The following is an 11,618-nucleotide window of genomic DNA, read 5'->3' as shown; positions in this document are numbered from 1 at the left end:
AGGAGAAAAAAAAAGAAAATCCCTAAGAATGCTGCTGCCTCCATCCAAGCGGGGAGAAGAACATGACTGCTTGGTTTTGTGTGTTTTGTTTTGGTGATCGAGCTGGCCATTGACCCGTCAGGCATAAGAATATTTCATAGAGCTAATGTTCCTACGCTCTAATCTCTCTAGGCAAGGTTCATATTTGTGTGAGTTACTTATTCTCCCTTTGTTGACTAAGTCAATAATCAGAATCAGCAGGTTTGGAGTCAGTTGGCAGGGATCAGCGGCGTGGCTTGGGAGAAGGGAGCATAAAAGGCCCAGGCTGGGGGCGGCCGCCTCACAAGCGCGCGCACTCTTGACAGGATGGCTTCTCGTCGTCTGCTCCTCCTTTGCCTCGCCGGACTGGTACTTGTGTCAGAGGCTGGCCTTGCGGTGAGTGCTGGATTCTGTGAAGTCCTTTTATACAGACCCTGAGGTCCACTAGATGAAGTAGAAGTGAATTCTTTCAGCTCTGCCAGCCGCCTTTTGTTACTAGGACAAGGGTAGCCCACATCGACTTTTAAATATCATTGAGTCAAACTTCAAAATGAGTCAAGTTCTGCAGAGCTCACTGAACAGGGGCTGGAACCCAGGGTGTGTCCCGCTGTTGCTCTGGTGCTCTGGGGTTACGGGGCCCGGCTCCTCCGCTCCGTTTCCTCAGATGGTAGAAATAAAGACGTGATCTTCGCGAAGCTACCAATATCACGTTTTCAGAAATGCATCCTTTCATAAAGTTTATTTCCCTTCAGCTAATCAAAATGTCTTTATTGATTAATTTTTGAAAGGCTTGGCAGAAAACCTTCTAGTTAAATACTGAATTCTTAAGTCCTCTGGAAGAATTAACTAATACTATTAAATGGGTCACGAAATAGTCTGACAGGATTGTACAACTAATAAGAGGGAATGACAACAGCAACAGAGGACTGAAGGGTTCTCAGGGAGAAACTCACTCTTTGGGCCTATGGCACATTACATCTTTTCAGTAATTCCACTCAAATAGCGAGGCTTCACAAAGCAGTCGTTCTCAGAGGGCCTCTTTTCTCCCTTAAAATTCATGAGGCACGTCCCTGGCCGATCATAGGGGACAGAAGCAGAAACCAGCTTTGCTTTGGGAACAATCATGTCTGTGTGACATGGAGAAGGGGAGCTCATTACCTAGCAACACTTATACTGCTGGAAATGGAACTGGCATGTACATCTTGCCTTGTTCCAGATTTCGAACCCTATAAAGGATAGATCCTTTCAGGGGCGCCTGAGTGGCTCAGTTGGTTAAGGGTCTGCCTTTGACTCTGGTCATGATCCCAGGGTCCTGAGATCAAGCCCCACATCAGGCTCCCTACTCAGCGGGGAGCCTGCTGCTCCCTCTGCCCTTCCCCCTGCTTGTGCTCTCTTTCTCTCTCTTAAATAAATAAATAAGATCTTAAAATGAAAAACAAGAAAAAGAATAGACCCTTTCATTCTGACTGGTTTTGCTGACCTCTCCCTGGCCTTCCCTATCCCCAGGGCTCTGGTGGATCCAAGTGCCCTCTGATGGTCAAAGTCCTGGACGCCGTCCGAGGCAGCCCTGCTGTCAATGTGGGCGTGAAAGTGTTCAAAAAGGCTGCTGACGAGAGCTGGGAGCTCTTCGCCTCCGGGTAAGCTGCCCAACCTGCCCGGACCTGGGACCTCGTTCTAGCTGCTCATTCTCCCGCCCTTTCTTAGAGAGAGTGCCTCACGCCATTCGCCATTCGCCGAAGAATCTTGAAGTAAATTGAGAATGCGGGCAGGGGTCAAGTAGGTCATGGGGAGGATGCCCTCCTCTTGCTTTGCTTCACCTAGAATGTCCAGAAGGGACAGACCGAAGGGAAAAGAAGGAGTCAGCACCTCCTCCTTCTCTAGTAGTGGTCCACGGCCTTCTTGAGTCACAGACCACTTTAAGAAGGTATCTCCCATGATCTCCATACCCGGAAAAATCACACACACACACACACACACACACACACACACACACACGTATACACAATTTCAAGAGTGTCACAGATTTCCCAGTGCCCTTGCCAAACACTCAAGCTGAGTGTCCTTGGCTTGGAATTAGAGGCAAAAAGTGCAATTTGCGTTACCTTATTAATGAAAGGGAAGGAACTGAGGGACGGCTCTGACAAGGCGCGCGTCTGTAGTTTAACTGGACCCTCCAGACCCCAGCGCTTGTGTCTAACCAGAACACGAGGAGCATCGAGTCCGTGCCAGGCTGGAGGCCGTGCACTCAGTAACAAAAGGACACAGACGAGAAAGACACATAAGCAAAGCCCAGCCACAGACCAATCACCCAACGTCGGGTGCAACACAGTGACTTCTTAACTCCTGTGGCCACTGCCCAATTTTCATAGTGGTTTCCTACCTCCTTTAGCAAGAATTACAAAGAAAATGCACATTAGTAAACCTAAACCAACTCACTGTATGAATGTGCAGCCAAGAAACCCTCAGCACCAAACGATACTGCTAAGTGCTTATGTCTCCAGGAAGGAAAACTTCTGTGGGTTTTAATTGAATCCCAAGAATCGCATTGTGATTCCTCACCCATCCCTGGGAAGACCTTTTCTGTTGGTGTGGTTTCAACTGAGTGTTTATTTGTGAATTCATTTGTGTTTATCTAAAATGCCAAGTACGATGTGGAAAGTACTTAAGAGAATATTCTAAGCGAGAGATAGAATAAACACCAAACATATTCAGATGTTCATGTGGATCTTTTTTTCTTCTGACAAGACCAAAAAAAAAAAAAAAAGAAGAAGAAATTAACTTTTTTCTTCCCCGAAAAGAAGAAAGGTGGAAAGGCAATGATCAGAGTTAGTAAAAACAACTTCCATTTTTATCTGTCAGTTTTTGAGGTCTAATGGAGGGTAATTTCTAACATCAGCAATGGAGCTGGTACGTATGCAGAAATAGAAGTGGCTTAGTTATTTTTTTAAAAGGAGTTGCCTTGTATTTATTGTTAGCAAAGTGTTACCAAAGAGATTAAACATGCAAATAATTTCAGATTCAGGTGCCTTATCATACTTTGGGGTTCCCCTGTGTGTTCAAGTGATACCACCTCTGAAAGCCAACCTCACACTGGGAGGGAAAGGAGTAAGACCTTGGTATCATGGGGCCTGCAGAGTCCTAGAGGCTCATGGCCACTTCCGAGGGGTAGTTATGAACTTTCACCCAAACACCAACCCTGAATTGCAACGACTGTTTTTGAGGTGAAACATTATACCTATACCTTCTGTTCTCCTTAGAAAAATCTAGAATAAAGTTTTGAAATCTTTCTGACAAATTTCTTCTCAGTAAATTTCAGTTACTAGGATTTTGCCTTTCTTTCCCTCTCCCTTTGCTGAATATGTATATTTATATATGTATTTCCCCCCACATACACACACTGCACATATGTGGGGTGTGTGTGTGTGTATGTGTGTGCGTGTGGTGTCACCTTGCCCTAGCATTCATTCCCCTAATGCCTAACTTAACCTGTAATTTCTACCTTCTAGGAAAACCAAGGAATTTGGAGAGCTCCACGGGCTCACAACTGCTGAGAAATTTGTAGAAGGGGTGTACAAGGTGGAATTAGACACCAAGTCATACTGGAAGTCACTCGGCATTTCCCCATTCCATGAATATGCAGAGGTGAGAGCATAGAGACACTCAGGTTGCTTTTTAGTATTTTATTTGTGTTCTTGTTGTTGTTGTTAATCCCAGGCAATGCCTAGTCTGCATGTCACAGGCCATGGAAATGTTGTAAGGAGAGCAAGGAACTAGCTTAGATCCCCTTTCCTATTTCTACAGCCAGAAATGTATAAAACTCTGAAAAGCAAAGTTTATTTCTAAGTTTGGTGGAAACTCACTTAGTAACATGACCTGAATTTATATGATGCTCCTTAGTATCCTCCTTAATTCCCCTGACTAGGAATATTCGCTTGCCGAAGAATTGCTAATATGTTGGATGACTAGCAGCTCTCCAGACCCTACCCAGGGTGTTATGTAATGAAACATAGATGTGCCACTTTACTTCTCTAAAATCTGAAAAAACAAACAAACAAACAAAAAAAACCCCACTTCATTCCAAAACACCTCTGGCTCCCAGAGGTCTGGAGAAGCGATTTGGGGTAATGCCTATACAGATAATAAGTTCAAGATAGTGATGGCAACACAATAAATAACATGGGTTGAGCCTACATCACGTGCCAGACTGCTGTCTTTCTATATTTAACCTACTCAGTCCTCCTCCACAAACCATCGTGGCTGTTATTATTAGCCTCGTTTTACAGAGGAAGAATTTGAGTCAGCGGACAGTGAAATAACTTGTCCAAAATCACAGGCTAGTAAAGGAGGAAGTAGAAATAATGACCACCAGGGCCCAGGCTGGGCTTAGCCTCAGGTGTGCCTCAGCTTTCTTACTATAAGAAATCAGGCTAAAAACAACAACAATAAAGCCACGTTTGTAACCCTTGGTTCACACTCTATGTTTCGTTTATGAGGTAGTGGGAACCTCCGAGTTTTTCATGGGCCCAGTCTTGGCACCTCCTCCTTGCCTGTAACTCTTTAAGTCATTTAAACCAGATGGCTCTCACGGAAAGAGAATCCAGACTTGATGGTTGGGGTCAAAGATCAAATAATTGCAAGAAAAATAGCTCAGCATGAAAGAGAACCATCATTTCTGGCTTGGTCATGGATGAGACTTTCAATTGACATCAAATGGTTCTTTTGATAAATGGTGTTACCAGAAAAATCGTAGGAGCCCGTTTGACTTCTGGGGCTCACAAGTCATCCAGGGAGCTGGGGCTCCCCATCTACCAAGAAGCTTGCCTTTGGCTGCTCCTCCTCAGTCTTGGCAGCAAGACGAGGAGCCTAGTTTACATAGTGCAGGTTTTAGAGGCACCTACCACAAAATGTTTGCTCGCAGAGTCTCAGACTCTACCCTGGAACACAGGATCAGGCTCCTTGGAAACCTTGTCTGCCGTGGGCTCAGCCTAATGAGAGGAGTCATGGCCATAGCGCCTACCATGGGTTGCTCCTAGTCATTAGGTGTTAGCTTCCTTGTCTGTTACTTACTCTCTTAGTATTCATTCAACTTACCTTTGGAAAATGGAAGCCTTCTATGTGTCTAACACTCTGCTAAATGATAGAAATTCATAAGTGAAAACACACTCCTGCTCTGGGGGTGGAAGGAGAGGGACTGATACAGACATCTTAGGTAAGACCATCAGCCCCATGGATATGGGGGGTGAGAAAGGGCAGGTAGGGAAGTGCGAGTCCTGGGGCCTCCCCTCAGTGGCTGGTGCTGATGGGTCCAGCCATGAGTTCCTCCCCTGCCAGCTTCTCCTGATCAAGACCTCCCAGACAAATGCTGTTTTTCTGCATCAGCCCCTTCTCTCTTGCCAGGGACCCAGGTCGCCTTGTTACTCTTACCAAGAAAGTAGAAAATTTCCTGTGGAACTAATAGTCCTCTTCACTTCATGGGATTTTGAGCACAGATTATGCCATTTACAGTTTTGAGGAAGAATCAAGTTGAGCTGGAGACCAGTGTCAGTGTTAGAGGGAAGAAGCTTTCTCTAGGTGATTCTAGACACTTGGCCTTTAAGGAATGTTTTTTCTCCTTCAGAGATTCTTCGGTGATTCTCACCACCTCTTGCCCTCATGCCATTTTTATTTTCAGTATGGTTCAATTAGATTTTTTTCCTCCTGTCTCCAAACAACCAAGGCTTCCTTTTGCCATATTGGGGAAAAAAACCATGTTTATCCATGATGGGTCCAAAGCTCAACCCAAGACCTGTATACAAAACAAGTAAAATTAAAGACCTCCTCACTGTCCCCCATCTCTCTCCCGAACTAAATTCCTCTCTATTTGTCTCACTCTGGCATCTAGACTATCCCAGTCCCTGAGTCTCAGAAGCTCTACTAAACCTGACCGAAGTACATGACCGACTGGAACAACACTTTGGTCAACAATCTGTCCAATTAGGAAGCTCAAATGAGCTCCAACCCCCATGTGTCTATTTCAAAATTCTCATCTCAGCCTCCACACTCTGCTTTTGTAACTAGAACCCTATACCACTTTTACTCTATATTGCATTGTTATACACATAAACACATACTTGTTCTTTGTGTTAAAAAATGCAAAGAAATAGAGGGAGAAAAATCTCTGGGTTTGGAGACAGAAGCCTTAACTTCTAACCTGGCTCTGTCCTGTATAAATTTGGGCCAAACACTAACTCAGAAGTCTGGTTTACTTATCTCTTATTATCTCTAGGTTTACTTATCTCTTATCTCTCTATTTGCTTATCTCTAAACTGGGAAGAATATTCCCTGCCAGCTCTACAGTTCTGGGTCCCTGGTCGGTGGTGAGAACGGCAGTCACCTCTCTTCGGTTGTCAGGACACCAAATGACAATTACTACCTCTTCTCCTCTTTTTTCTAAAACCAAGAAAATGGAAAGAGCATTTAGGCTCTCTGTGATTTCCCTCAGTCAGGCTAGGGCCACCCTGATTTTTACTGTGAATTTGCAAAAACAAGCAAACAAAAATGAGAGAGAGAGAGAGAGAGAGAGAGAATGAGAGAGAGACAAAGACCTGATGACACAGGACTGGGAAAGAAATCTTGTTCCAAGGGCTGCACCAGTCTCCCATGGAGTCCTACCTGCATATTTGGATTTTTGCCTTTTGTTCAATCTGTTCCAGAAAAAGAAACCATCAAACAAAATGAATTAGCTTGGCACTGGACTTCTAGTAGTCTCTGTCTTAGTGACTCACATTCTAGGCTCTGATAGAAACGGACCCTGTCTGTGCTCTCTCTTAGGTGGTGTTCACAGCAAACGACTCTGGCTTCCGCCACTACACCATTGCAGCCCTGCTCAGCCCCTACTCCTACTCCACCACAGCCCTCGTCAGCAACCCGGAAGAATGAGGGACCCCTCCTTGGGTGGATTTGAAGGAGAAAGGACAGGGTTTTGTGTAACCAGTAGTATTCCATTTTTATTAAAGCAGTGTTTTCATTTTATAAGCTATGCTAGAAACTTGGGCAGAGACAATAAAACATTCCTATTAAAGCACTTCTCATTTCATTTGAACTCACTTTTTTATCCTCTTGTTGTCCTCTCAAAAAAAAAAAAATCGAATTTTAGAGAGAAGCAAAGGAACTCAAAAAAAATCTCTGGCTGAATTCTGGAGGGAAGTTCCAATTCCCAATGTCTTTCAAGCTAAACAGGTATTCGACATGGTCTGTAGTCATTGAACACACACATTCTAAAAAAGAGAGCTTTCATGTCCTCTAACCTCCAGTGAACAGCAAAAGACAAATTCTAAGGACCCACTTCTTTATTCTGTGCATTCCCTTTAAGGGCTTTTCTGATTTTGGGAGCAGCGCCCAGCTGTACAGGGACAGTTCTGCAGTGATTCAAGCTCTCTTATCTGGTTCTGACCAACGGTAGCCCATAGTCAGCTGGACTAGAAGATGTCATCTGAGAACCCTCCCACCCCCGGTTCACTTAGACTCATCCAAAATTCATGTACTGAGAAACCCTCCATGCCAAGTGCTATTTTAGGTGCCCTGAACATAAAGAGCGAGATCTAGTGCCCGCATTTCAAGAGCTCACAGACTTTGCAGAAGATGACGATGTCGATGTGATCTCACCGAGGCTAGGCTACAAGGCGCAGCGACGGGAGGAAAGAGGGCGTAGCCAACCGCCGGGAGAAGTCAGGCGAGGACGCGGAATAAATTTCCCTTCTGAATCTTGGCGGTTTACCAGCTAGAAAAGGGAGGAGTTATTCCAGGTCAAGAGAACAGAGATTGCAAGGCCCAGACAAAGTGAAACAACGCGGTGAGTTGGGGGAACAGATGGAGACTGAGCGTGTTGGCGGGTAGGAGGTCGTAAGGTGGGCTGGCTGCGCTGCCCTAATAACAATCCCAAACTCGTGGCTTCACAAAACCACAGGTTATTTCTCACTCACACCAAGTCCGATGAAGGAGCTCTTCGTCTAGTGATCCCCAGGGTGGTTTTCCTCCAAATGATGACTCTGGGTCCAGGTTTGTTTATTTTGTGGCTCCAAGGGCACCCAGTCAGCAGACTGGAGGAAGAGAGAAAGTATGGTCTTCTCCCCACTGTGTTGCAGTGACACACAAGAATTTGTGTGCCAGGCAAATTCTGGCCAGAATTTGTCGCATGGTCTCACTTAGACACACCAAGCAATATGGTTCCTGGCTGGGAGTCATTTCCCAGAACGACGGCATTCTGGAGAAAAGTACTAATTTGTGTTGGTCAAGAACCATCTCTGTCACAGTGAGGTTAGGGCCAAAGGGAAAGGGGGCTGGAGTGAAAGCAGGCTTTAGATGCCACCTGCTAGAGCCGCAAATTCATCTTCCAGACAATATGGATCCAAGCTGGGAAACTTGTGACCAGGTGTCCCCCCCACACCCCGACCCCATGTGACTGGAGCAGAGATGGTTACTTCTGGGGCACAATCTCCAAATAGGGTTCCCCAGGACAACCTCATCTGATCCAAGGTTTAGGTCTAAACATACATAAGCAACCATTCTATTTTCCACCAAATTCAAATCTAAAATCTTGCCATGCTCTAGCTGGCTGTGTGGAAAGAGGAAGAAATTTGAAGAAAGTGGAGTGTTTAGGCTTGGACTTTTTAACATGTACTCATTGTGTTTTCCCCAAATCCATGTGGTAAAATCAATGCCTCTAATTCTGCTGACAAGGTTAGCAAGTCCTTTTTTCATGTGTATTGGGCTAATCCACATCAAATTGCCATTTTTATAGATTAAATGGTCAAATGTTGGTAATTTTGTAAGATTCAATCTAACACTTACAATGATTGTATTGGTCACTGGCCTGCTTATTAATAAAATACATTTCGATTTGGCTTCTGTTAAATAGCTATGGATTTTTATAGCCCAAGCATATTGAAAAATTGAAAATATGAACCTGCCATATATATATATATATGATATATATAAATATACAAATATAATTATCTTATATGTATTATTTATTATTATATAATTATAATTATATAAATATACAGATATATATATATTTGTATATTTATATCTGAATTTAATTTAACCTGTTAATGTTCCTGCCTCGTTTCTTCTTGGCATCAACAAATTGAATCATGTCCATTGAAATCAACTCAATTTGACTTGCTGTTTAACGTTCAGCCTTCTCCTTCCTTTCTGAATGTCACCTTCTGGAAGCTATGTAGTATCTTGGCATAAAGTAGAACGTGTTGTCTGGTCCCTGAGAGTCTTCTGTCCCTCCTGCCTCCACTGAAATGATACCTTCTTTCTTTGTTTTTATTATGTGTTAGTGTCTTAGCTTATGCCTTTCACAGCCACAGTTACAGTTTGAGTTGTTCCCCCTAAAAAGATACGTTCAAGTCCTAACACCCAGTACCTGTGAATGTGACCTTTTTGGGAATTGGGTCTGCAGACGTGATTAGTAGAGATGACGTCATTAGGGTGGGCCTTAAGCCAACATGACTGGTGTCCTTATAAGAGGAAAATTCAGACACAGACACACAGGGAGAAGGCCATGTGGTGACAGAGGGAGAGAATGGAGTGACAATGAGCTATAAGCCAAGGACGCCAAGGATGGATAGTCATCAGCAGAAGTCTTCTCCCCTACAAGTTTTGGAAAGAGTATGGTCCAGCTGACACCTTGACTTTAGACTTCTACCCTCCAGAACTGTGAGACAACAAATTTATGTTATTTTAAGCCACCCACTTTACAACTCTGGGAAACTAATAAAGCCTCCTATGGTAGTCTTCCAAATTTTATCCTAGGTTTATATTCACTGAATTATGTCATTCTGAAAGTCAAGATTTATCCTTAATATTTCTTTAGATTTCTTTTTTCCTTAGTGATGCTGAACATATTGTCTTGTGTTTATTGGCCATTTGAACCTTTTGTGAACTGCATGTCGGCATCATTTACCATATTAGGCAGGGGGTCTGTTTATTCAATATCGATTTATAAAAGCATTGTCTATTTTAACGATATTGCAAGTTGTATTTGAAAAGTAAATGTGACAGACCAAGGAATAGTTATCTAAGTTGTAGAAGACCCACAACAACTGAGATATCTTGATGGAAGTTGGTGTGAATAATTGCAAAGAGGAGGGTGGGAACTGGGTCGTCACAAGCAGAGAGATGAAAAATCATTGGGGATAACTGGATGGGTAAGTTCAGGTTATAGAATCACTGAATGCTAGGTTTTAGAAGTCTTTTTGGGACAGGAAGACTGAGCTACAGAAGGTTAAGTAATTTGCCCAAAACCATGCAAAAAGCTTTGGAAAGCCCTGAAATGCAGAGAGAGAGATTTGCCACAGTAGTCCACGGGTTCCTCATTAACTCAGTGATGAACTGCTCACCCAAACACTTGAAATAACAACGAATGCTAATAAGAAAATCCTGCCAAAAATCTACAAAAGCAACAATATATGCTGCTAACATATCAACATTGGTGACCACCCATCAGCCCTATCTCTTTCCCATAAAAAATAGCCAAGAGATTAGGGTATCTTAATTAATTCCATCCATGGCCTTTTCCACTAATCAGAAACACACACGTCTCTTACTTCCCTAAAACAAAAAGGATCTTCATCACGTTGTATCAATTTCCCAATAACCTCAGAAATAAGGATGTGGCCAAAGATTTCACCCTAGGGTAGATAAATTAGAGGAGGAGCACCATGATGATTAACTTTATGCATCAACCAGGTTAGGCTATGGTACCCAGTTTTTGGTCAAACACCGTTCTAGATGTTGCCATGATGTATTTTTTGACATGATTAACATTTTTTTCCTCCATCTTTATTAGGATATAATTGACATATAACTCTCTATAAGTTCAAATGTAAAACATGATGATTTGATAAACATATATCCTGTGAAAAGATTACCACAATAAGGTTAGTTAACACATTCATTACTTCACATGGTTGCCTCTTGTGTGCATGTGTGTGGTGAGAACTTTTAAGATTTACACTATTAATGACTTTCAAGTATATGATAGAATATTGCTAACTAGAGTTACCAAGCTGTACATCACATTCCCCTAACTTACTTATCTCATAATAAGAAATTTGTACCCTTTAACTACTTAAACGTGATTAACAGTTAAATCAGTGGACTTTGAGTAAACCAAATTGTCCTCCATAACGTGGGTGGGCCTCATCCAATCAGTTGATGGTCTTACGAAAAAGACTGAGGCTCCCAGAGAAAGAAGAAATTCTGCCTGCAGACCGCCTTTGGACTCAAGACAGCAACTTCAACACTTCCCTGGATCTCTAGCCTGGGGGCCTGCCCTGCACATTTCAGAATTCCCAGCTCCCACAATCACATGAGCCAATTCCTTAAAGTGAATCATTTTCTCTCTAAATATATAGGTATATATAAATATAAATAAAATTGAATTTTTATTTTAGATATAAATTTATTTTTTATTTATATTTATATTTCTCTGGAGAACCCTGAGTAATACAGGGACTATACTACCATCCATCCTTTGAAAAGCCTGTATATAGAATAAAGAGGCCTTGTAGGGTCTGAACTAGGGGAATGACATGATAGAAGTTGAG

General features: G+C 42.9%; 1 protein-coding gene across 1 annotated transcript; it reads left to right on the top strand.

Moving 5' to 3' along the window:
• Positions 1–213: 213 nt before the first annotated feature.
• Positions 214–7,081, top strand: TTR (transthyretin). Its single transcript, XM_080821088.1, has 4 exons — positions 214–414; positions 1,525–1,655; positions 3,525–3,660; positions 6,829–7,081. Exons 1-4 carry the CDS (start codon positions 346–348, stop codon positions 6,934–6,936), a joined length of 444 nt encoding a protein of 147 aa, XP_080677214.1. The 5' UTR covers positions 214–345; the 3' UTR covers positions 6,937–7,081.
• The last annotated feature ends 4,537 nt before the right edge of the window (positions 7,082–11,618 follow it).

The sequence above is a fragment of the Martes martes genome, assembly GCF_963455335.1.
Source record: "Martes martes genome assembly, chromosome: 13".
Lineage (NCBI taxonomy): Eukaryota > Metazoa > Chordata > Mammalia > Carnivora > Mustelidae > Martes > Martes martes.
The sequence above is the reverse complement of the archived record's forward strand: the minus strand, read 5'-3'. Positions and strand labels throughout refer to the sequence as shown.

What these genes read in the sequence shown, in the direction of transcription:
- TTR (XM_080821088.1), top strand. Translation starts at nt 346, where the DNA reads ATGGCTTCTCGTCGTCTGCTCCTCCTTTGCCTCGCCGGACTGGTACTT. An exon ending in TGTCAGAGGCTGGCCTTGCG is followed by an intron (nt 415 to 1,524) that starts GTGAGTGCTGGA and finishes CCCTATCCCCAG; the next exon opens with GGCTCTGGTGGATCCAAGTG. An exon ending in CATTCCATGAATATGCAGAG is followed by an intron (nt 3,661 to 6,828) that starts GTGAGAGCATAG and finishes GCTCTCTCTTAG; the next exon opens with GTGGTGTTCACAGCAAACGA.